The sequence below is a fragment of the Pleuronectes platessa genome, chromosome 14, assembly GCF_947347685.1.
Source record: "Pleuronectes platessa chromosome 14, fPlePla1.1, whole genome shotgun sequence".
Lineage (NCBI taxonomy): Eukaryota > Metazoa > Chordata > Actinopteri > Pleuronectiformes > Pleuronectidae > Pleuronectes > Pleuronectes platessa.
In genome coordinates this window covers 25,056,130-25,082,008 of record NC_070639.1, presented here as the reverse complement: position 1 = coordinate 25,082,008, position 25,879 = coordinate 25,056,130, and the positions used below count along the sequence as shown (strand labels likewise).

General features: G+C 48.0%; 2 protein-coding genes across 2 annotated transcripts; one reads left to right on the top strand and one right to left on the bottom strand.

Annotated features, from left to right (window-relative positions):
- Positions 1–14,402: 14,402 nt before the first annotated feature.
- Positions 14,403–18,208, top strand: lacc1 (laccase (multicopper oxidoreductase) domain containing 1). The gene is made up of 5 exons (XM_053440378.1): positions 14,403–15,193; positions 15,274–15,452; positions 15,527–15,692; positions 16,243–16,468; positions 17,846–18,208. The coding sequence occupies exons 1-5, from the start codon at positions 14,677–14,679 to the stop codon at positions 18,078–18,080; spliced, it is 1,323 nt and encodes a 440-aa protein (XP_053296353.1). The 5' UTR covers positions 14,403–14,676; the 3' UTR covers positions 18,081–18,208.
- A 217-nt stretch (positions 18,209–18,425) lies between these two features.
- lmln (leishmanolysin-like (metallopeptidase M8 family)) lies at positions 18,426–25,748 on the bottom strand. The gene is made up of 16 exons (XM_053440377.1): positions 25,644–25,748; positions 25,089–25,192; positions 24,872–24,902; positions 24,532–24,614; positions 24,245–24,362; positions 23,652–23,830; positions 23,370–23,475; positions 22,842–22,936; positions 22,596–22,713; positions 22,400–22,507; positions 22,133–22,320; positions 21,835–21,967; positions 21,572–21,731; positions 21,367–21,497; positions 20,615–20,825; positions 18,426–20,325 (listed from the first exon to the last, which is right to left on the bottom strand). Exons 1-16 carry the CDS (start codon positions 25,734–25,736, stop codon positions 20,225–20,227), a joined length of 1,959 nt encoding a protein of 652 aa, XP_053296352.1. The 5' UTR covers positions 25,737–25,748; the 3' UTR covers positions 18,426–20,224.
- Between the last annotated feature and the right edge of the window lie 131 nt (positions 25,749–25,879).

Here is a 25,879-nt window from a genome sequence, read left to right as displayed (position 1 = left end):
TTACTCCTGTAGGTGTAGTTACTCCTTTAGATACAGTTACTCCTGTGGATACAGTTACTCCTGTAGGTGTAGTTACTCCTGTAGGTGTAGTTACTCCCTTAGATACAGTTACTCCTGTGGACACTGTTACTCCTGTAGGTGCAGTTACTCCTCTAGGTGTAGTTACTCCTTTAGATACAGTTACTCCTGTGGATACAGTTACTCCTGTAGGTACAGTTACTGATCTAACCACGATGAGTTTAGTTTGACAGGATGTTCTGGCGTCTGATTGGTTCTTGAAGAAGACGACAGTTGTGAAGCAGCTTGTGAACAAAAAGTAACTAATTACTTTTCATTGTTCAGTGGAGTGAACGACGCCGTGTGTCACATCCTCAGAACATATGGTGACGACGTGGAGCCGGTCCAACTCCCAGCAGCCTCTCTGTGCACACACACACACACACACACACACACACACACACACACACACACACACACACACACACACACACACACACACACAGCCTCCACACTGCCCCCCACTCAGCATGTGGTATTGCATCTTGTAGCGGTCATGAACAACCGATGAACTGAACAGTAACAAAGTCTCCGGCATAAACAATCTGCATCATAACTCGTGGATCAGAAGATTTAGATTTGACTCCTTGTAGTTTTATTTTGAAAGCTGAGGCGGTTGGGTCTTTGTCACTGAAGCTGCTTTGACCTCTGAACTCTCTCCTGAAACCAGGAAGTGAGTGGATGACAGTGTTTGACCTGAACAGCAGGAGCGCTGTCCCCCCCCCCCCCCCCTTCCTCACACTCGTTTATTCCTCTTGAACGTTTCGTCTTTTCATCTCTCGTTGTCTCATCATCACCTCAAACCAGAAGAAACAGGTTTCTTATGCTAATAGAAGAGAAGCTGACGAGATCTTTTCTCTGCAGCTGAACCAGAACGAGGTTTTTATTCAAAGGACGCTTCTGTTTAATCACGAGTTATGATTTTCTTTATGAAGTAATGCGATTCAGGCAGCTGAGGTTGTCAAGACAAATATTTATCTGAGACAAACTCCTGCTCCGACCATGTGATCGTGTTCTGTCATTTGTGTTTTGTTCATTAACTTTAAATAAATACGATGACACGTTTGCACTTCTTAAATATCTCAGATCCTGTGATTCCATGAAATCAACATCACAGAGATAACGACCTGAAACGACAGAAACATTTATTTAACGTCTACTTTGATATTTGAGTTTGGTCCCCGTCCCATCTGCTAACATGAAGGAGGAGGTTCCCGAGCTCGACTGCTGAGGATTTGACTTGGATTCAGAAAGTCGTCATTTATAAAAATATAAAAACTGAACGGTGTCGTTTTGAATCTTCTGTTTTCAAACCTCTTTGTTTCCTTCAGGGATTAAATTCACTGACGGCTGAAAACTGGATTTAAACTTTAAACATTTGAGTTTCGTCCTCGAGGAAAACAAGACGAGCGCCGGCGGCTTTTCAAAATAAAGCAGACGAGCCTCGTTATTCATCGCACAGCAGCCATTGTCTCCTGAAACACAAACACACCCACTGACTGTGTGACTCCTGTTTATGGCCTCGTGCTTTGTGTTGCTGTTGATCAATCACCAGCAGCCAGAAGCCGGGGGGAGGCGGGGGGGGGCAGGGGCTGGGGTGATGTACCCACATCCCTCCTATTGGCTTCATCCGTGTTCCAGAGCGGCCTCCTATAAATCAACGCTAACGACATGGAGACGGAGAGAGAGTGTGGGGGGGGGGATCTGTGACTAAATGTTCTGATCAAATACTTTTTAATTTAAATTCAATCTTAATCAACCAGTAAAGTGTCAACGAGACAAAAGAGACGATGCGATGAAGTTTTCAGGTGTCACACAGAGACACGTTGACATTAAATCTGGACAAAGAGGAACAATGGGTTAAAGACCTGCTTCTCAGGTCAAAGGTCAAAGATAAAAGGAGACGTCAGCTGTGAGGAAATCGTCCAATCACCAAACAGGAAACTAAATGAAAGGAACCTTTTCCTCGTTTCAGTGGAAAAGCTCTGATGAGGATTTCCTGTGCACGATGAGGACGGACAGCGAGTGTGATGTGATGTGACGGCACTGAGAGGCTGGATTGTTTCTTAAGTGGAAATCCAAGCGGCCCGCTGCCCTCGCCGTGCGGCCGCCAGACCGGCCGACTCAAACCATTAGAGCGCTGCCAGATGACGGATGATTTAACCTTCCACACGCTCAGTGTCAGTCGCTGCCGGGCCGGCCTCCTCCAGGACGCCACGTGACATGAAGTCAAACCTTCAGGAATAAAATGATTCTAACATGAACTGATCTTGAGCTCAAAGCTAACATGTCTCGTTCAAAATAAATGTTTTGCAAAATGAAATTTTGTTTTACTGACGTATAAAATGTCGTCTATGATAAAATGTTTTAAATAAATCACTAACAGCTGTTAAGAGTTATTCATTTACAGAAAAGACCTTTGACCTTTGGAGGCGTGTCCCAGAAAACTAATAAAGTTCTTCATCCATTAGAATCGACCTGAATCTTTGTTATTGTAAAGAGCAGGTTCATAAGTGCGTTGGCAGCTGGATCGGGCCGAGGTGAAGTCTGGAGGAACCGAACCTCAGGTCGGACGGTGGAGATCAGTGTGTTTGGACTGGGAGCACGCAGCCGTGCAGGAGGAGCTCACTGGGAGCACGCAGCCGTGCAGGAGGAGCTCACTGGGAGCACGCAGCCGTGCAGGAGGAGCTCACTGGGAGCACGCAGCCGTGCAGGAGGAGCTCACTGGGAGCACGCAGCCGTGCAGGAGGAGCTCACTGGGAGCACGCAGCCGTGCAGGAGGAGCCTGTTCATCACCAGAGGAATTACAGCTCGCCACTGGAGAGAGACTGGTTCCAGTGAGGAGTCGTGCTCTGTGCTGAACGCAGCGTCGACTCTAATCAGGTTCAATTACAGCTCGTCGCTGCCCACACACATAAATCATGAGACGAGTGTAGAAATATCACCTTTTGATGCCGGACTCAAATTGAATTGTGAAAATAAGCCGTCATGCATTTATTAGTGTGCAGGAGACACGGCTGATTATCCCCTGTGTGCTCGAATGCAAATATTCCCAAATGAGAACAGAGAGATTTCAGCTCCATCACATCAACCCTCAACACACACACACACACACACACACACACACACACACACACACACAAACATGGAGAAAGGCATGATTCCCACAGGACGTTCATGGAGACTCCCTCCAATAAAGAGGATTATAGATTTCGCCCTGTGCACCCGAGTGTTTCCAATGAAATAACGGCCTCCTCCTGCATAAGTCATTAAAATTTAAACCATCCCCCTCTTCAGCTGAATATCACTGTACTGCTCTGCATGCATTAGAGTGTGCATGGAAAAAACCCTGCTGCACTCTGTGTGTGTGTGTGTGTGTGTGTGTGTGTGTGTGTGTGTGTGTGTGTGTGTGTGTGTGTGTGTGTGTGTAAGGGTATGAGAAAATAAGAAGATGAGGAAGTGTGAAGGAAAATGTGATTCTATCCTCACTGGCCCTGCAGGCTCAGTACCTGGTTAAAGATTTCACCCAGACACACACACACACACGCACACACACACACACACACACACACACACACCCCCAGACACACACACACACACACACACACACACACACACACACACACAGCAGGAAGCAGCTAAGCAGTGATATGAATGGTAAATCTGAATTTTACTCCGAGCTGATGGTGAAGATGGGAAGTACATATTTATCTTGAAGCAGCACCTCAACAGCACACACACACACACACACACACACACACACACACACACACACACACACACACACACACACACACACACACACACACACACACACACAACACACAGACACTCACACACACACACAGTGTTCAGCCCTGAGTTCGGGTGTGAAAACACTCAGAGTCTGAAACAAGCTTCATGAGTCTGTTCCATTGTTTCACTTGATCTGTTTAGTTGTGGTGTTTGGTTTGTGTTAGTTTTCCAGTTGTGTTGTCAGTTGGGGGGGTTGTAGTCGTTCTGTTGGAATGGAGGATATGAACAAAGAGCTTGATCTGGTTGCCATGGTAACATCATGATGATATTACTAGCAACATCAGCACCTTCAGGCACAGTACTCCACAGTACTACAGTATTCCACTGTACTCCACAGTACTACAGTATTCCACTGTACTCCACAGTACTACAGTACACCAGTATTCCACAGTGCTCCACAGTACTACAGTACTCCATAGTACTCTACAGTACTACACAGTACTCCACACTACTACAGTACTCCAGTACTCCATAGTAATCTACAGTACTACAGTACTCCAGTACTCTACAGTACTACAGTACTCCACTAGTTCAAATGCACCAAATGAACGTCCTCGTGGTTCAAACATTATATCGTCGGAGGTGAAGACTGAAGCTTTTTCTTCTTCTACTGTTTAATTCTGTCTCTACTTCCTGTGATTGGTCCAAAAGTCCAGACTTTGGTTCGGTGCTCTTCCACATTCTTTTGTCAGTGTGAAAGTTTCCTGGGACATATTGAAGTACTTTCCTCTTCTCACTGTTTTACTTGTCTCACATGTCCACTACATGTGTTACGGTTTGAAGGAGGAGATGGACCCAGGATGCAGAGGTTATAACAAAAGGGGATTTAATATACAAAAAGGTCTTAAATAAGACAAAAACAAAACAGGAATACTAACAAAAGTTACACTGGCGACAAGGCGCACGGAGAACAAGGAAGGAGGAAGCAGGAGAAGCTGGTCGAAACAGCAGGAACAAACAAACCATCTCTCACGACGTGTGGAGAAAACAACGAGTACAACCCGACACCAGACAAAGGGAAACAGAGGCTTAAATACACAGCAGGAAGGCCGGGGCAATTACACCAGGTGAAACACATGAGGATTGGAGATCACAATCACAGACAGGAAGTGAGACACCGAGAAGCTGAAACAAGACAGTGAGAGCAAGGCTACAAAATAAAACAGGAAATAGAAAACACACAGACGACTGAAAATAACAAACTAAAATGACAGGACACCACAACATGTGCACTACATGTCCACTACATGTGCACTACATGTCCACTACATGTGCACTACATGTCCACTACATGTGCACTACATGTCCACTACATGTCCACTACATGTCCACTACATGTGCACTACATTTGCACTACATGTCCACTACATGTGCACTACATGTCCACTACATGTCCACTACATGTGCACTACATGTGCACTACATGTCCACTACATGTCCACTACATGTCCACTACATGTCCACTACATGTGCAGTGTGAAAATCATCATAACTTATATGTATATTTAAAATGTTTCACCACACACGACTCGTCTGCTCAGGCAGATTGTGGCAGGAAGTGAGATGTGATCCCAGCAGCTGTGACAGAAGACAGGTCAGGTCACATGATCACGTGACCACATGATCACATGATCACGTGACCACATGATCACATGATCACACCTCAGAGTGAAGATCAGTGGAGTGAAACAAGTAACCGTGGTAACCAGGATGAGTGAGACTGTTACCATGGCCGCAGGCAGACAGATGTACAGGTGTTTGTCTGTGGGTCACAAACACACACACACACACACACACACACACACACACACACACAGATACACGCACCCCCCCCCCCCCCCCCCCTGCTCATGTTTCCAGACTCTGCTGATCTGAGCTCCGTCTCAAACGACCTGTGATGTTTCATCGGAGCACAAACACAGAATCGATCGACCAATTAGGAAACTACATGATGGTCCTCTCTTGTTGCTAAGCAGCCTGATAACTCAAAGACTTGTGGGATGAGATGAAGACGCATCTTCACTGAGCCGCTCTGGATGGAGGAACCAGATTCTGATTCCAACTGAGACGAGTGATGAGCTGAACCTCAGTGACGCTGAGTCTCTGTGGTCTCACATGGGAAGTTGATTTCCCTCTTATGCAGCAGAACCTCGTCATCCATGAAGAAAGTTCAGTGAAGAAGTGGAAACAAAAACCTCTGAACTCAAACAGCAGAGAAACTATGAAGAATGAAACTGGGTTTTTCTGCTGCCTAAAAACTAATGAAAAACTTGATAGTGAAACTGTGTGAGAGGCCTGATACCAAATTACATCAATAATAATAATTGTGTATTAAGCTCTGACCTGGCTACCTCTAAAGCTAATAATGTGTTGCTAAAGTTAGATTAAAGCTGTTCCTGTCCCCACTCCAGCTAGCTTAGCTTACACCGCAGCTAGCTTCTCTCAGAGCATCGTGGTTTAGCTGCTTGCACTTGATAATAACGTTGGACTTTGTGTTGCTGCTCTGTGACTTATCCTCGCTCTACAAACCACAGACAGAGCCTCTCTCCCACTGGAGGACACGAACACAGGAGGAGAAGAGATGTGGCTCATTTAACCTTTGAGTTCTCTGTTTCATCCCCTGCAGCCTCTTTCCTCCTCACATGGAAAGGTTGACGGATGAGATCTGACGTCTCCACAACGCCACAGAGACACAAGAGAGCAACGTTAACCAGCTCATCACCAGCGTCCACCACGGGTCAGATTTCAACTCTGAAGAAAAACACACTATTCAAAAAAAAAGACAGAAAACACTGTTTCAGGAGCAGCTCGGCCGAGGACACGATCTGGTTTAGAATCAGCTTTTCACAGATATTGTGTTAAATAACTAGAACAGCTGCTGCCATCTTGTCTGTGCAGTGATGGTGTGAGCCACAGTGACCAGGTCCTGCTGATACACACGAGTCCGTCTCATGACATCTCACATCGTTTTACACCTGAAAGCATCTCTGAGAAAAATGATTGAACATCTTAGATCTTTAAGTTGGCTCCCATCTGCTAACATGGAGGAGGCGGGGCTTATGACCTGGAGCCAGCCACCAGGGGGCGATACAGATGTTTCATGCTTCATGTCAGGGAAGCAGCTGCAAACACAGCGACCTCTGATGTGACGATACTGTGAGTCTCTGTCTGCAGGACCAGTCCATTAAGTGGACGCTACAAACACCCTGCACCCCCCCGCTGCCCGGCAGGCAGCTGCACAGCTGAATTCTGGGAGGTGTAGTGTGGCTGCAGGGGACAGGAAGCTGTCCAATAGCGTCTTCTGTCAGTGAACGCAGCGGAGCAGAAGACGCTCTCAGCAGCCATTACTGTCACACTCTGCACACACACACACACACACACACACACACACACACACACACACACACACACACACACACACACTACAGCCTCATGTGTATACGCAGCCAATAACATGTCCCTGTCCTTCACTGTCTCTGCATGTCCACAGGAAACGTCTCTTGTCTTCAGCCCTCGACTCTCTTCTCTTTAATGTTCAAAAGGGGAGGGTGATGTGAGGGGTATTCAGCTGCAATATTCAACTTCACCACTATATGTCACTAAATTCTACACACTACACCTTTAAACTGAATTTACTAAACCGACAACCAGTGGTTTGTGGACATGTGAGACAGAGCTGACGTCCCGACCACACGTTTTTAAACAGATTGTTTGCGTGGTATCAAGGTCCCGCCCATTAACACTTTCAACCAATCAGGAGTCAGTCTACGCCTGTTTTTATATCATCAAAAAACAAACTGATCAGAAACACTTGAACAAACATCAGTGAGATAAGAACGACCTGAAATGACAGAAACATCTCTGACAAACATTTATTTAATGTCTACTATTAGTTTGTTCCATGTCCCATCTACCAACATGGAGGAGGTTTATGACCTGTACTGCAGCCAGGCACCAGGGGGCGGTCTTGAGCATGTGGCTGCACTGCTGTCATGTCGTCCGTATCATTAATATTCAGTCTAATGTTGTTGGAGCAGCGTAGTGAAACCTGGACGTGTTTTAATTTCATCGGCTCTGACTCTGCTTTAGATTTTAGACACAGATCGATGCAGAGCTGAGTGAGTGGGGACATTAAACGTGCACATTAAACGTGCACATTAAACGTGCACATTAAACGTGCACACGCTGTTGTGATGCAGAGAGGCAGGTGAACTACAGCAGGTCTGAGCTGCCCTGACAGACCAGTCAAGTGTTCTAATGCTGGTCAGTATCAGACGGTTCCACTGACTCAGAGTCAGCTCCAGTTCCAGCTGCTGTGTTGATGAGCAGCAGAGACGGAGGTGGGACGGAGCCTCTGGCTGCAGGCATCTTGTTCCCTGCTTTGTCCCCACTGTGGGACGGTGTAATGATCCGTCTTCTTTGTGCAGAGCAGTCTGCTCTTTAATAAACCCTCATCCCTCACTGTCCTCCACGGCCCAGCCTGTCACACTGAGGCCAGGGCCGAGGGCGTGGTGCAGAGACGAGGACCCAGCAGCGAGGGAAACCAGCACAGTGGAAACAGGAAGCTGATCTGATCCCTCACACGTCCACACCCCGCTCATCATCATCATCTTCATCGTCTCTGACATCATCAGTAAACGTTCATAAATCTGCTCAGAGATCAGAGGTTAGCAGGCGCTTGTCATGACAACAGAACCTGAACACACAATCACACACACACATCTTCAGCTTCACTGTCCACCAGCATCATTCAATGTGTGTGTTTGTGTGTGTGATGAATGGGGGAGGGTGTGGGGAATGGGAGTCATGTCTTTTTGCTTCAGGAGCCTAATGGGAAGATCAAGAGCTGGTGCTTATCTACCACACCTCCGTTAACCCCGACACACACACACGACCTTTCAATGACAGCCTGACAGTGATGAAGAGTGAATCCAGAAATATTACAACAAGTTACACAATCCATTGTGTTATTATTTAATGATTGGTCACAACGTTGGAGCAGCTCAGCTCGTCAGGCTGCAGATCTTTAATCTGAGCTTGTGAATCACTGACTTCAGTCGACATTGAGCTGCTCTGGAGCCCACAGAGCGGCACCATGAAGGACACGCTCACATGGGAGCAACACTCGCACCACCTTTTACACACTGGACTGAAAACCTGAAGCTCAGGGCTGATTCAAACCGTTTGGAGGCAGCGTCACACCAGAGTCTGACTGCTGTACCAGAGCATCGCACTCTGGTGTTCCTGACATGTTCCTGACATGTTCCTGACATGTTCTAGACATGTTCTAGAGGCTCTGTGAGAACACGTGACGTGAAACTGGAAGAACACAAATATCTCAGGATGAAGAAGAGGAGCCGTACACGTAGAAGACGAAGACGTCCACTTGGAAACACGAGGACATTCCAGAGCTTTTGTCAATGAGGGCCGACGTTTGTGTGTGTGCTGCTAAAACACACGCACACACACAGACACACACACACACAGACACACACACTCACATGAAGTAAATCCTATTTCCTGCTGCTCTCCTCAGCACAAACCAGATTTGCTTGATGTGCAGCCAGAAAAAGACCCCACATCACTGCACGCTCAGACACACACACACAGACACACACACACAGACACACGCACACACACACACACACAGACACACACACACAGACACACAGACACACGCACACACACACACAGACACACGCACACACACACACACACACCATTGTGTGCATTAGGAAGCTCTTCTCCTGCCTCCTCCTCCACACTGATGAGTCTCCACTGATCTACTGTGTGTGTGTTTATAACATGTCTATGCTTGTGAGGACGTTTTGTCTGCTCAGGTCTGTTCTACGTTGGGTTTCATGTCCTCACATCTCTATGAAGACACACGTGTGTGGTGTTGTGAGTCTTGATTGGTTGACACCAGATCGATTAATGAAGTAATCCCAGTGGTTCCTGGAGAAGCTTCACTGGGACTCGGAGACGGTTTTTAATGGGACGTCTCTCACGTCTGATTCGTGTGACGGAGAAGGAGAAGCAGCTGTGAGGAGACAGAGCGTCGGCCATCAACACACAGCTGGTGACTCTCACCCCCCCCCCCCCCCCCCCGAGGAGGTGCCTGTCACACTGTGTGTCCAGCCTCTGAATCAGAGACTTGTGTAAACTGCTCTCGTTTCAGTCTGAGAACTCTGAGGTTTGTGTTTCATTCTGACAGTTTAACAATGAGCAGCACTCACGGCTTTATGCTCTGTTTGACTCTAAATGAATGATATTTATTATAATATAATTATAATATAACAACATTATGTTACTTCAGCATCGGCTTCACTCTTCAAACCCAAAGTGTGTTTTTATAAATGGGAGGTTTCTGTCCCCACAACGTGATGGAGACCTGACTCACACTCACGTCGTCCTGGTTGAGCTGCAGCGTGGGGTCAGTGAACGTCAGTGAGGAGGCAGGATGGGAGAAAGACACGAGGACCAAGGATGATCTCATTACAGGAGCTAACGGCTGCTTCTCTTCACTCAATGCAACAAACACACTAAACATCAGCACAGCAGCAGGAGACAGGAAGTCGCTCTCTCTCTTTCCGGTGCAGCTCATCAGCCCGATTCTCCACCAACCACCGCGCAGGCCTGCAGCAAAGATGGCAGGTTCCGCTCTGCAGCCGCCGCAGACGACCCCTCGGCCACATGACCTCGGCAGGAGCCAGTGGGCGGAGCCAGTGGGCGGAGCCACCGGGGGAGCTGCTGCAGTGAAACCACAACGACAGTCTGTTTCCCTCCAGACAACAGAGGCTGTCGCTGACAACGACGACGGTGATGAAGATGAAGATGATGAAGACGATGATGAAGATGAAGATGATGATGATGATGATGAAGATGATGATGATGATGATGTAGATGCTGAAGAATAGTGGAGTCAGTGTTTCTGCTCGATGATCAGCTGAGCTCAAACTATTCATTGATTAGTTGAAGTTGAAGTTGATGGATGTTTGTTGGTGATGAAGATACAGATTCATCAGTTCTGACTCTGATTGTCACATCAGCACCAGAGTCAGTGACTCTGTGGTTCAGAGCTTCAGACTCTTCAGCTCAGTCTGAACCCGAACATCAGGTGTGAACGGTTCCTCAGACCAGAAGAGGAGTTCTGGGTCTGGATCAATCTGAACCAGGTTCTGTTCCAGAGTCAAAACACTTTGTTGGAGAGTTTGAACTTTTGGACCAATCACAGGAAGTAGAGCATTAAACAATAGAAGAAGACCCCCCCCCCCCCCCCAGCAAATTACAATGTGAACAAACACATGAAGCTTCAGACTTTCAGAGGAAAGGTTCAGAGTCTGTGATGTAGATCTAGTTTATTGATATAATGATCCAGAGCATCAAATCTGAACATGACCAACAGCTGAGGGGTTGTCAAGGTGACGGGATAGGAAGGACATCATCCTCTTCTCCATCACCACCAGCAACCCCCTCCTCCTCCTCCTCCTCCTCCTCCTCCATCATCATCACCCGTCCTCCTCCTCCTCCTCCTCTTCCTCCTCCTCTTCCTCCTCCTCTCTGCAGACATCACACATCTCCTGCATCAGCTCAGTCTCACACTTTAGTTTTATTGGATTTAAATTTAAAACAGAAGAAGAATAAAACTCTTCATCTCTCGCTCCTGATTTATTCTTTTACTACGGAACCACTCCGACGGCGGTTGTGACACTTTGAACTGTTGGACAGAAGCGCGTGCGTGTGTCCTTACCCCCCCCCCCACACAGCCGCATAACATTAACTTAAACAGAGACTCCTTCACATGAAGCTTCATTGTGTCTGTGCGCCATGTGTGTGTGCGCGTGCGTTTGTGCGTGCTCGTGTGATGGAGGCTCTCGGGGAAATAAATCGCTTCTTACCGGAGGAGACGGAGGAGCGTCGGGCTGCAGCTCCGGACTCAGGCCGGTGATGGAGCTCCGGTGGTCGGTGAAGGTGGAGCTGATCCTCGCTCTCCGGTTCTCTCTCTCCGATCAGACACCGAGCACCGGGGGAGGACTGAACCCGGAGGCGCGTCACCGAGAGAGGGGGGGAGGAGAGAGATAGAGAGAAGTGGTGGGGGGGCAGAGAGAGAGAGAGGGAGGAGGGAGAGAGATAAAGAGAGAGAGAGAGGGGGGGGGGGAGAGAGAGAGACACAGAGAGAGAGAGACAGAGATAGAGAGAGAGAGAGAGAGAGAGAGAATGTGAGAGTGAGATATAGAGAGAGAGAGGGGGGGAGAGAGAGAGAGACACACAGAGAGAGAGAGACAGAGATAGAGAGAGACAGAGATAGAGAGAGAGGTGGGGGAGGGAGGGAAACACAGAGAGAGAGTGATAGAGAGTGAGGGAGTGACAGGAGACAGAGAGGGGGGGGCAGAGGATTAAGTGGTTATAGCATAGAACTAAATAAAACACTTTTCCTTTTTGATCTTTAAACTGAAACAATTAATCATTGTCTCTGAGGTTTCATGTCTCTATGGCAACAGTCATGTGATCGGATGATAGAGTGTTGTGTTGTTAACATGTAACACAAACGAATCAGCTGCACAACACGTCACTGGTGCAGTGTTAATTTTGGCAGCTATTTTTGATTTAGTCTTTTGACGAAAATGCATTTTAGTTTTAGTCACATTTAGTCATTTTTATACTTCTTAGTTTTAGTCTAGTTTTAGTCACATTTAATAGCCTCATTAAATCCTTTCTTCTCTTCTCAGGCCCAGGGACCCTGTGTTGTGTCTAAAACTGTAAAATAGTCCAGCTTGCAGTACTTAGGTTGTCCATTAGATATCCCTACCAACAAGGTCTATAGCAGGGGTCGGCCACCTTTACTTTCTTACTTTGCCCCCTCTTCCCCCAAATAAAATTGGTTGGAGTCGCAAAACATATTTGATAACAAAGCTAATAAAGTTTGATATAAAGTTAGAAATTAGTTTTCACACTAAGTGTGGAGAGTTTTAAAGAAGGCGTCACTTTGGACATTAGACCGAGCCGGGGTTTAATAATAATAGTTATTATTACAATTGCCACATTTATTACGTGCCACACACATGCAGGGGAGGAGCTCCAATGAGGAAGAGGTGAACAGACGACGCTGCAGTCAAACACTGAGGATTATGTTTATGATACAGTTCATTTGAAATATGTTACAGAACAAGTTCAACAGCCGGTTTGTTTCAGCAGAAGAACAAACTGAACTTCTGGAGACTCCCCCCCGAACCTGAGTGGGATCGACCCATACTTTCAGATCATTCAATTAAAGATCAATTTGAATTGAATTTCAGCCTGAGAATAATTTAAACTGTGTCCAACCAGAAACTCAGAAAATCAAGAAATCGGGACGGAGGCGAATGAAATCAATGTGATTCAAATGATCCAGAACATTGCCCCCCCACTGCCCTCTTCTGGATCCAGGCCCGAACACGTCACCATGATCCTGACGGTTGTTCCAGTTATTGATCCTACAAATACAACATTATACGATATTAAAATCACAAACCTCCTGTTACTGAGGCTTCAGGTGTTCCTGTGTGAACGCAAACAGGCTGACTCAACCAGGTCAGACTGACCTTTGACCTCAGTGTAGAAGGTGATGCTCCAAGTCTCCATTATAATCATTGGTGGTTTTCAGGAGTGGAACACGTGAAAGTAGACAAGTTGAGTTTTGTTGGTCCACCTGTGTGACTTGTTCGACTTGGTGACGTTACATAATAAAATCCACTGAGCCCTGAGGACATGAGGACATGAGGACATGAGGACTCTCAAGAAGATTTAACACATGAACTCTCAGCAGGTTGTCGGGTCCGACTCATTCACAACAACAGGAACACGTTCAGTTCATGTCTGAACATGTTCCAGTGGAGGATTAGCAGCAGCAGCTTCAAGCAGCAGCAGCAGTAACCTTGGCTGCAGAGCTGGCGGAGGGTCGTCCCAGAGGACAGCTGTGGCAGGAAAACACAAACACATCCTCTGAGGCTGCAGCAAAATGAAACACATGATGTTTGTCACATGACCTGGTGCATCTGACATGATCACATGACTCCAAATACCCACATACATGTAAGAGACATGTTTCCACCCTGAGTTTGTCTGCAGGCGTCTCCTCTCATCCTGCCTGTGAGGCCAAACTCTGGGCTCAGTCATCATCAGGTGGTCGCTGGTTGTTCCTCATGTCATATGTATGGTCATGATTTTTGTGTGTCTGTGTGTTGTTTGTTTAGAAAGTGTCAAGTTCTTCCTCAATGACAGAAGTGTGACTTAAGTCTGGTGAACTGGTCATGTGAGGCCCCCTGCTGGTGGTGGAGAGACGTTACTGCCAACAGGGTCAATGAGCTGGAACATTAGAATCAATAACTAATAAGAGTAGAAGTAAAAACATCAACTGAAGTGAACTCAAAGTTAAATATCACTTCAATGATAATGCTTAGTGTATTTTTTCAAGCACCCATTACATTTTTTTATTTGAAATCCCTCTGATTTATATTAATTATAAATCTTTATATCGAGGACCTTCACCTGAGGAGCTTCCAGTGTGGGCGGAGCTGACATAGTGACGTCATCGAGAAGTTCCGCCTCAGCTGAAGTTAAAACAGGAAGTTTGGAGTCAGAAGATCAAGGTTTGTTATTGACTCGATTCACTTTTAATACTTCTTCATCTACTACTTCCTGTCTTTCTCTCTCTCTCTCTCTCTGTCTGTCTCTCTCTCTCTCTCTGTCTGTCTCTCTGTCTCTCTGTCTCTCTCTCTGTCTGTCTCTCTCTGTCTGTCTCTCTCTGTCTGTCTCTCTCTCTCTCTGTGTCAGCGGAGAGACACCATGTCTCACGTCGTCCTGCTGGACCTCGTGCACGGCTGCTGTCACACACTCGTCGCCGGCTCGTCCCCGGACTCGCACGTGTTTGTGTTGTGCACGAAACGTTACCGCGAGAAGGGACACGCGCTTCCGAGCTGGTGCGGGAGCGCGCAGGTGCTCGCGAGCGGCTCCACCGCGGAAAGTTTGTTCCGGCTCAAAAAGATTGTGGACGAGCTGCGCGTGACTTCCGTGACAGTGCACACGAGCCCGCGTGGCCGCGACGCGCTGCCTCGATATCTGAAGCTGCTGTTCACGGCCGTGTACACGTTCCAGTACAGAGTGACGTCACAGGACAACCTCACCTGCCAGAGCTGCACAAGCTCCGCCCACACGGACCCACCTGCTGAAGGCTTGAAAGAAAGAGAAGGAAAAGAAGGGGAGGAGGAGGAGGAAGAGGAGCAGGAGGAGGAGTGGAAGTTTCTGCAGCAGCTTCCTGCTCTGAAGGGACAGATGACGGTGCTGACGTCATCGCTGATCCCAGGTCAGTTTATTAAACAAACTATAACTCATCGTGTGTTTTATTACTGAATTAACGTGAATCCGCGGCTCTCTGTCCGTCAGACGTCTTCGGTCATGGGTTCAGTACCCGCAGAGGGGGCGTGTCCGACCTCCCGACCCTGTCCTCCTTGAATCTGTTCAGCAGCAGCAGGAGGCGGGACCCCGTCGCCGTGGTGATGGAAAACAGACGCCGATTGGGCCTCCACGCCGGGTTCCACCCACTTCCACTCCGCCTGGTGCAGGTAGCTGAGTCTTCACACGTCACATGATCAGGGCGAAGGCTGCACGTTGATCTGAATCACCGAGTCTCCTGCAGGTCGACCACGGCAGCGACGTGTGGGTCGTGGGCAGCGCCGAGCCCGAGAGCTACGACGGGATGGTGACCAATCAGACGGGGGTGGTGTTAGCCGCTCCGGGAGCCGACTGCATGCCCCTCCTGTTTGCTGATCCTGTGTCAAAGGTCATTGGAGCCGCTCACGCAGGTGAACATTTCAGTCGTGTCTCTGATGTTCTGCCTGCGGGGGGCGCTGGAGAGGCACCTGATTAGTTTCTTGTTGTGTGGTCAGAAGTTGTCGTGACCAACACGTTAACTCTACACACAAACCGGTTGTATCGTCAGCGTAAACTTCATAAACGTGTTCCTGAAGAAAGGATTTGTTTTTAGTGAACAATCATTTGTCTCAGGTCTATAATGTCATTAAAGCCTCGAGTTGTGTTTTTGAGCTTGTAGCGCCCCCTAGAGGCAGAATATATTTATATTTGATCACTCAAAGTTAGCTTTGTGGTCTAGCAGCACAACACAGCGTGTGTAGTTATGACAAGAGATCATTTACATAAGGGTATTAGATTATTAACCAAAACATAGATGTGTCAGTTTCAGCGCCACCATGAGGTCACTGCTGTAATTTTGGTGCTTTATGTCCGATGTTTCACTGACTTGATACAATATAAAATAATCTGTCAGTAATATTATTATTATTATTGTTGTCGGTGTGATGTTATTGTCTTGATCATTTTCTTCTCGTCGTCCAGGTTGGAAAGGGACTCTGATGGGGGTTGCCATGGCAACAGTGCAGGCCATGGTGAAGGAGTTCGGTTGTCGGGTCAACGACATCGTGGTGGCGGTGGGACCGTCGGTGGGGGGGTGCTGCTTCACCCTGGAGAGGCAGCAGGCGCTGGACTTCATCAGCATCCATCCTGAATGTGTCCCTGACCCGGGGCTGGACAGACCACACGTCAACATCCGCCTCGCCACCAGGTGAGTACGACCGAGCGCCGGGTCGAGTGTGAGGTCAGATTAGAGTGGGAGGTCGGATTACTGGAGTGTTAGGTCAGATTAGAGTGGGAGGTCGGATTAGAGTGGGAGGTCAGATTACTGGAGGGTTAGGTCAGATCACTGGAGTGTGAGGTCAGATTACTGGAGTGTGAGGTCAGATTAGAGTGGGAGGTCGGATTACTGGAGTGTTAGGTCAGATTACTGGAGTGTGAGGTCAGATCACTGGAGTGTGAGGTCAGATTACTGGAGTGTGAGGTCAGATCACTGGAGTGTGAGGTCGGATTACTGGAGTGTGAGGTCGGATTACTAGAGTGTGAGGTCAGATTACTAGAGTGTGAGGTCAGATTACTGGAGTGTGAGGTCAGATCACTGGAGTGTGAGGTCAGATTACTGGAGTGTGAGGTCGGATTACTAGAGTGTGAGGTCAGATTACTGGAGTGTGAGGTCAGATCACTGGAGTGTGAGGTCAGATTACTGGAGTGTGAGGTCGGATTACTAGAGTGTGAGGTCAGATTACTGGAGTGTGAGGTCAGATCACTGGAGTGTGAGGTCGGATTACTGGAGTGTGAGGTCGGATTACTAGAGTGTGAGGTCAGATTACTAGAGTGTGAGGTCAGATTACTGGAGTGTGAGGTCAGATCACTGGAGTGTGAGGTCAGATTACTGGAGTGTGAGGTCGGATTACTAGAGTGTGAGGTCAGATTACTGGAGTGTGAGGTCGGATTACTAGATTGTGAGGTCGGATTACTAGAGTGTGAGGTCAGATTACTGGAGTGTGAGGTCAGATTACTGGAGTGTTAGGTCAGATTACTGGAGTGTGAGGTCGGATTACTAGAGTGTGAGGTCGGATTACTAGAGTGTGAGGTCAGATTACTGGAGTGTTAGGTCAGATCACTGGAGTGTGAGGTCAGATTACTGGAGTGTTGGGTCAGATTACTGGAGTGTGAGGTCAGATTACTGGAGTGTTGGGTCAGATTACTGGAGTGTGAGGTCAGATTACTGGAGTGTTGGGTCAGATTACTGGAGCGTGAGGTCAGATTACTGGAGTGTTAGGTCAGATCACTGGAGGGTGAGGTCAGATTACTGGAGTGTTGGGTCAGATTACTGGAGTGTGAGGTCAGATCACTGGAGTGTGAGGTCAGATCACTGGAGTGTGAGGTCAGATTACTGGAGTGTGAGGTCAGATCACTGGAGTGTGAGGTCAGATCACTGGAGTGTGAGGTCAGATTACTGGAGTGTGAGGTCAGATCACTGGAGTGAGGTCAGATTAGATGTGGATTAGGTCAGATTACTGGAGTGTCAGGTCAGATTAGAGGTGAATGTTGTGAGCTGTTCACTGAATCTTACTTCCTGCCTCAGACTCCTCCTCCAGAGAGGCGGGATCCTGCCTGAACACATACATGACGACTCGGTGACGGACAGGCCCTGTGTCACGCCCTGCACTTCCTGTCACCCTGAACTCTTCTTCTCCCACGTCAGAGACGGACCCGACTTCGGGACACAGGTGGGCTTCCTGTGGATCAGAGAGTCCAACCCACAGGAGGCTCGTCCCTCACAGGCACTGGAGGACGGACCGAGTCCCCACACCAGTTAGGATTTAATCATACGTTGACTGAAATCCTGTTTCCTATGTGAATAATGACTTTGTTCAGTCTGCTGAACAATTTGTATTTTGTGTTCCACTGATTAGAATCATTAATAAATGTTTCTGTTAACTCTTCAGATGACTGGATCTTATTTAACAGAAGATTTCAAATCAGCAGCTTCTCTTGATGACGAGCGGCTGAGAACAAACGGTCGACGCTGTCACTTTAAATCCATTTCTGAGGAACATGTGAGGAACACATGGGGAACATGTCAGGACTTCAGTGTGTTTCTAAACCGATATACAAATATTTTTATAAATATGTTGTTTTTTTTTAAGACAAAAACTAATCTCTGGGTTACAGACTTCATTTATTTTTTGTGATTTGTCTTAAAAGCCCTTTCCTAAAAAACAGAGGGTTAGGATTAGCAGGAACAGAATTAAGACAGAGATCCACTGAAGGAGTCTCAGAACGGCCTGAATAAACATCTGGGGTTTTAATAAAACTTCTACCAAAGCTGAATCTAAAATCTTCATCACATGGAAACTTTCAAGACAGAAGAATAAATAAAAACAGTTTCAGGTGAATTTCTCCTATAAATAAAAAACACGAGGTGAATCTACTGCAGACGACTGACACATGAATCATAAACTGTAAACATCAAACTAATGTTTTAAAATCTGTTTGATCGACGCTCATCTTCACATTAGAGCAGATCTCAGAAATCTCACAGTTTTCATCCAATCACGTTAAGACCTGAACTTCAGCTTAGTCGTAACCAGTAAATAAAGAGGAAAGACATGACGACTCTAAAGTCTCCATCGCCCCCTGGTGGCTGGCTACAGCACATTCCCAGAAACCCTCCTCATCCATGTTAGCAGATGGGACATGGACCTGATTAAGGAAAATCAAAGTGGACGTTAAATAGATGGTTTCTGTCGTTCTTGTCTCTCTGATGTTTGTTCAAGTTATTTGATCATATAAAAACAGGCTGAGACGTCATGATTGACAGCTGAGACTGACTCCTGATTGATTGAGAGCATGTGTGGGCGGGACCTCAACACCACGGCTGCACAATCACTATACTGCACTGACTGAGTGTAAATGACGTTATCACCACAAGGTGGCAGCGTTTGTCTCTGAGATGTTTGAGCTTCATTCTTACGGGAGGAAGTGGAGACGTGTCTTCATCTTTGTTTACAGCCAAGGAGTCGACCTCCCTCACACAGATCACACTTTAGCTTTCATTCACATCAGATTCTTTAAACAAACATGATCTGGACAAACCTACATTGTACAAACATTAAATTACATAATTTTGGTTTGTTCTTTTTCAAAGTAAAATAAAATCCTCGACAGGACCTAAGAAGCATTGCTGTTGTCTTTGTACGACGTTTAAAATAAATCACAGCTGACGGATCACCGGCAGCCGTCCGGTCTCCACTGAGCTGCCACAGATTGATCCCGTTTGTCTTTATTAGCAAAAGTAGAGACAGATTTAGTCTCATGTGACTCATCAGGAGGAGGCTGGGATCCTGGTGGGCCTCCTTCACCCCACCCGGCTCTAAAAGACACCAAAGTGTTGTATAAATATTAATACAGAACGCGTTGTCTGGCTATAAGATCATGTAAATTGAAAAAGAAACGTTATCTCTTGCTGCCACCAGGGGTCAGTAAACTCCTATTGTTCCATTTAGAAGAACAAGAAGTTCTTTAAGCTTCAGAAAGAACACGTGTGACTGTTTCACACCTAAACTCCGGTGAGTCCCTCAGTCCAAACGTGTCCATGTCCTCCTGGTTTGTGGGGACTGGAGCCGGAGCCTCCTGATCTTCAGCGACTCCACGCACGTGAAGCTTAAACATCATTTTCTGAAGCACGAGGACCTGGAGCTGAAGTGGAGCTTCTTGGAGTGAATTGGTCGTTACTTCTGATTTGGGACCAAAACTAAACGAACAGCAAGTGTCGAGCAGAAGAAATGAACCTGAAGAGAAACAGAACCGGAGCTTCAGCACAGAGACGTGTGACCGAGGGAGGAACGTCTTCCTCTCGCTTCGGAGAAGAGGGACTGAAAGATGTCCAGAGGGAGGAATGATGGAGAAAAAGAAACGGATAAAGAATGAAAGGATGAGGGAACAGCTGCCTCAGTGTTAATCAGCTGCAGTGGCACAGCAGCAGTCCAGCCACTAGGGGGAGCAGGTTGAGCAGCAGGAGCCACAGAGTGATGGCCAGACCTGGAGAACTGGAGCACGGGTCTGAAACAACAACAGAACAAACTTCACTCTCCAGATTCACTCAGTCTAAGAAAAACGAGACAAACTACCACATCCTCTTCATCTCTTCTCTCTTGTGTTCGTCCGATGACGCGTCTCAGCTGCTTGGACTTTAACAATAATTCAAACGTGTGTTTTCTACCAAACTTCTTACGACAAAACATCTCAATGTTTGTGTCTTGGTATTAAATTATGATTTAATAAAGACATCACTCAAAGGCTGCTCGAGGAAACTTTCAGCTGGTGTGAGGAGAGGAGAAGCCACACTGACCAATGGGGTCGCTCCTGGAGGCGTTGACGGGCGGGAGCTGGTTGGGGGGGGGGCAGTCGTCACAGAAGTCGGAGCAGGCGGGACAGACGAGGACGCCGTTGTAAACCCAGCCGTGGACTCGGACGCTGACGCTCAGCAGCTGAGCTGTACGCACGCAGAGGAAGGATCGGTCCTGAACCAGCACCGTCAGGCCCTGAGCCGAGCACCACACCTGCAGCGCACACACACACACAACACACAACACACACACACACACACACACACACATACTAGAGATGAATCTTTCTTCCCTGTACTGGTTTGTCTCCACCAACCAGCTTCACCAGTGACATCTAATCAGTCCCAGCAAACATCTGTATTAAATGTGAAGAAACTCCCTCATGATGATCTTAAGATTTCATGTGAACAAGAATAAGACGGACAACCTGAAAAAAAAATTCGAGTCATCACTGTTTCTTTTCTCACATCGATGAAATGAAATGACCTCGTGTGAATGTGTCAGACTGTCTCACTTGGTTTGGACCAATCAGAAAAGGACCTTCAGATGAGGGCGTGTCTAAGGACATAAACTTTATTTCAATCAGGATTATTTAACAGACCTGAACTTTTCCAAACATCTCTCATGTGCTTCTGTTAGAAATAAAAAGTCCAGTTATGATGATTTGTTAAATAAACTGTTGGTGAAACTGATTTTACTGTGAAATGTGGACTTTGGTTAAAAACTGTGATGAACATGTGACTGTCTCCAGCACCTTGTAGCATCCGGAGCCCCAGTCCGGGTACGTCATCTTCCTCGTGCACTGCTCCATGACGAAGGCCGACTTCTGGTTCAGACACACAGAGTCCGGTCCGTACTGCTCCGCTCCGTAGTTCCTCCACCAGTCTGAAAACACACGGTGGTGAGAGAAGAACTGGGCCACAGCTTCAACTGAGTCTCCCTGGTGGAGCTGTCGGTACCTGGCTGGTTCTCCGACACGCGGCAGTACGAGTTCCTCTGGTACTCTCCACTCAGGTGCCAACTGAACTCCTGACTGAACGGACAGAAGTCAGCGATCTCCACCGCCCCCCCGAAGAACGACAGCTGATCGGGAGCCACGTCAGGGATCTGCTCAAAATACTGTACACACACACACACTGTGTTTCACCACTGTTCTACTGTCTGTCATCAAGCTGTGTGTGTGTGTGTGTGTGTGTGTGTGTGTGTGTGTGTGTGTGTGTACCTGGTAGTCCAGCGGCAGCTCCTGCTCGTACCTCTGCAGGTTACACACGGCCACAGCGAGCTGGTCCTGTCTGCAGGTGAGCTGCAGAGGAGACGCTCGGACCGTGTCACAGAACGGAGACACAGCGTGACGTCTGCAGCCACAAACACAAACATCAAACCTATGAATCAGGTTTTTATTACATGTTTGGATTCATAAAGCACAGCTGGGATTTCCGTGTGCGATACACTGGGCTTCAACAGACTGAGTTAAAGGACTGGAGTGGGTTTGATGCTGTGAAAACTTGTCCTGTCGTCACCTTTGTCTCTGTCTGTCCATCCAGAACTTGCAGCTCTTCATGACAAAGTCACAGCCGAGGCCGCGGCCCCAGTCCAGCCTCTGAGCCAGGCTGTAGTTGGCCCGGTACCAGCCGCTGTCCTCCATGATGGCCAGCGTCAGCCGAGAAAACACACGGTTCTGGGTGTGGGAGCCCGTCATGGCCTCGTTCTGAGGGAGAGCGAGAAGATGGTAAAGACAAAAGGAGAGAGAGCTGAAATGTTGCCGACCACAGAGACAAGGTGTTCACCTCCAGGAGCCTCTTCTCCCAGTGGTTCAGCTCAGTCCCAGTTCCACCCTGGTTCTCCAGCTCCATCCCTTCCAGGATGGGACAGTTAAAATGTCTCCTCGCCTCCGCCTGCGGCCACAGAGACAAACTCACATCAGCTGGAAACACAACTGAACCCGAGCGTCAGTGGGAACAAGTCACACAATGTGATTCTCACCACAACACGGGGAGTGACCAGGACGTGGACCTGGTGTCGCACCATCACTCCTCCTCTGATGTCCCACAGTCTGCTCACTGTCCTGATCACCGCCTCGCTCCACTGGTACAAGCCCAGGCTGAGTCCAACACACACAGACACACACAGACACACACAGACACACACACAGAGACACACAGGTTTGAAGTTAGCAGCAGCTGTAGGACGACTCTCAACAGGACGAGAGGTGGACTCGTGGGTCCTCACCTCTCGTTGAAGGCCGGCAGGCCGCTGGCGAAGCGGGGGGTCAGAGGTTTGCCCTCGTCGTCGTGGTAGAAGGCGAACAGACCGGCTGAGAACCCCTGGTGGACAGAGGAGGAAGTTCAGTGGCTCTGTTTACGTCCTCAGGTACTCAGGTACTTCTCACATTACTGCCCTGCATATATGTGTATTCTCTATTCTACTCTGTATGTGCATGGTTTTTATATATAAAAAAAACGACAACATGAGGTAAACTGATCACCTGATGAGATCAGAGCCGGCAGGTCACATGGCAGGTGCTTACTTTAACTCAAGTAGAAGGTTAATGTGGTCATGTTGTACTACAGTTCTTCTAGAGTAAGAGCTCAGGTTGTTATTCCCCAGCTGCTCTTTAGGAGCATGTTGTGTCTATTAGTCATTAAAAACATCTTATTAAAGGTCAGTCAGCGTTAAGAAACCAACGTGTTAACATCTGGTTCTTCACTTACACACATCACATCAGATTCAAAAAGAGAGAAGTGCGTCTGCACTGACCAGAGCGTGAATGATCTCGTGTTTGACGGTGGAGAGCATCCCCTCGAACTCCTGAGGCTGAGACGAGGTCATGGCAGGACACAGGTTGGCGTAGCCTGCTATAGGTCTGACACACACACACACACACACACACACACACACACACACACACACACACACACACACACACACACACACACACACACACACACACACACACACACACACACTTAGAAACATCCTCAAACAGAAACGATTTACCGACTGGAACAAAAGTCTAAGTCGAGGAACCCCCCCCCTCACCTGTCCAGCTCCGCCTCCAGCTGGCAGTAGGCAGCGTAGGCCACGATGTTCTCCTGTCCGCAGCGCTCGGTGGTGACGCCGCTGACGTACAACACGAAGTCAGACCCCTCCACCCCGGGGCCGTCGGGGGGGCCGGAGGGGCCACAGGACTTCCCAGACTCACTGCACACTTTACATTGCTAAGAGGGGATAGACAAAGGAAACTTTATGAGCTCCTGTCATTGTTGTTTCCTTCTTTAACTCCTCCTCCTCCTTCGCCTCCTTCTGTCTATCTCCCCAGCTGCCTCTCTGTCCTTTCTGTCCTCCCCCCTCTTCACCATATCTACGCAATAAAGGAACAGTATCAAGGATAATGACAATTAATGCAATTAGAATTAGCATCAAAGCTCCTCAGCACAGACTCACTCAGCTGCTAGCATGTGTGCAATCTCTTAGGTTCATCCACACGACTACGTTCCAGTTGAAACGTGTCTCTGCTGCTTCGTTTGCACCTGGCGTCCAAACTACTGAGACTTTAGAGCCTCTGTTTTATCTGGACGAACAGACACTGAGACTTTTGTATACGCCTCTTGTCACATTGTCCCTCATCTGACCTGCAGGTGGTGCTGTGGCACCACGACGGGGCCGCACCGGGTCACGTCTGCACAGGCGTCCTGGCAGTAGCGATGAGGGTCATCTCTCTTCCTCAGGTACTGGTTGGTGGAACATTGTCTTGAGACGCCACAGAGAAATCACACGTTAAGTCAGAACAGCCACCTACTCACTGGAGCTACATCCCATAATCAAACACAGATTCAGTGGAACGAGTCTGTTTACACTGACACTTGCTAATGAAGCACAAATCTCTCCCTTTGATTGGTTGTTGCGTGTGGGCTCGTACCTGCTGAGCAGCACAGGCCCCGCCCTCTGCCTCACACTGAACACCCTCTGCAGGAAGTCGATGGCCTGAGGAAACAGCTGATCCTGAGGACACACACACACAGTTATACATCCGATCACAATACTGAGTCAACGTGCACTTACACAGTATCTGTATGACATCACAAGTGAACAGTATTTATTTTAACCTCCATTGCTACTTCTATTGTTAATATTACTCTTCATATTCCTGTTCTGTCGGACTAGAAGCCAAAAGCTCGAAGGGACAGAATGAATCAACACGTGTGACGAAGGAAAGAGTTTGAGAAGCGAAAACCTCCAAGATCTCCGGCGTGGCTCACCTTCACCAGTCTCCTCTTGTCTGCAGGAAGCCTGTGGACAGAAAGAGGACATGAGCTGGAGACAGAAGACAGAAGACATCCCACTGGGGTCACAGGGGAAATGCAAACTCTCCTGCTGCAGCAGGTTTAATGGGGTCTGTAGATCGGTTACTGTCCCACATGTGTCTCTGGTGTCCTGTGTACTGTCATGTGGCTTCAGCGGAGATGCAGGACTCACTGGTCAACGCTGTAGTCGTAGATGATCTTGATCTTCAGCTGAAGGTCGTCAGGAGAGCTTCTCTTGGTCAAGCGCTCAGGCTTCAGGTAAACATGGTGGACGACCTGGGTCGACAGAGAGATTCACAGAGATATGACTTCTGGATATTACAACCTTTCAATCGTAGAAGGTTCAACAATACACACTGAATACAAACTGTACATTTATATACATGTACACTTTAAACACAGAAACATCAGTGATGACTGTAAAGTTTGTTAAGTTAGAGGTTTTCAATCAGAAACTTCATACACAACAAATGTGTTTACAAAGTTTATTTTGAAAGGATCTCCCCGGAAGTGTTCTCTCCGTTGTTGCTAGGGAAACAGGGGCTGAAGATGGCCGTTAAAGAGACAGCGTCTTCCTGTTAGCATGTTAGCCTGAATGCTAACGGCACCAGAACAGGCTCGGTTCTTTCACTGAAACACGAACATGTCCCTCGGGTTCACTTCGCGGAGCAGCGACCCGGCGGCCAGCGGAGCCCGGGTGGAGCTAAGCTAGCGGAGCAGGTCTCACCTGGTCCGGAGCGGGGACTCGGTGCTGGCAGGTCCCGGAGCAGCTCACGGTCACAGCCAGCAGGGACAGGACGAGGACCCGGCCGAGCTCCATCCTCCGTCCGGCCCGAGGAGCGCGGCTCGGCCGCCCGCAGTCAACTGGGCCTCCGCCGGTCCGGTCCCCTCCGGACTCGAGCCTCTCATCGCTCGATGAGTGAATCAGGACATTGTCTCCCCCCGCGAACAGCGTCTCAACCC

Excerpts from the sequence above, each read along its gene's own strand:
- lacc1 (XM_053440378.1), top strand. The coding sequence starts at position 14,677 with ATGTCTCACGTCGTCCTGCTGGACCTCGTGCACGGCTGCTGTCACACA. Across the intron at positions 15,194-15,273 it reads GACGTCATCGCTGATCCCAG|ACGTCTTCGGTCATGGGTTC; the intron begins GTCAGTTTATTA and ends TCTGTCCGTCAG. Across the intron at positions 15,693-16,242 it reads CATTGGAGCCGCTCACGCAG|GTTGGAAAGGGACTCTGATG; the intron begins GTGAACATTTCA and ends CTCGTCGTCCAG.
- lmln (XM_053440377.1), bottom strand. The coding sequence starts at position 25,736 with ATGGAGCTCGGCCGGGTCCTCGTCCTGTCCCTGCTGGCTGTGACCGTG. Across the intron at positions 22,321-22,399 it reads GGGAGAAGAGGCTCCTGGAG|AACGAGGCCATGACGGGCTC; the intron begins GTGAACACCTTG and ends GCTCTCCCTCAG. Across the intron at positions 20,826-21,366 it reads GGGGCTCCGGATGCTACAAG|GTGTGGTGCTCGGCTCAGGG; the intron begins GTGCTGGAGACA and ends TGTGCGCTGCAG.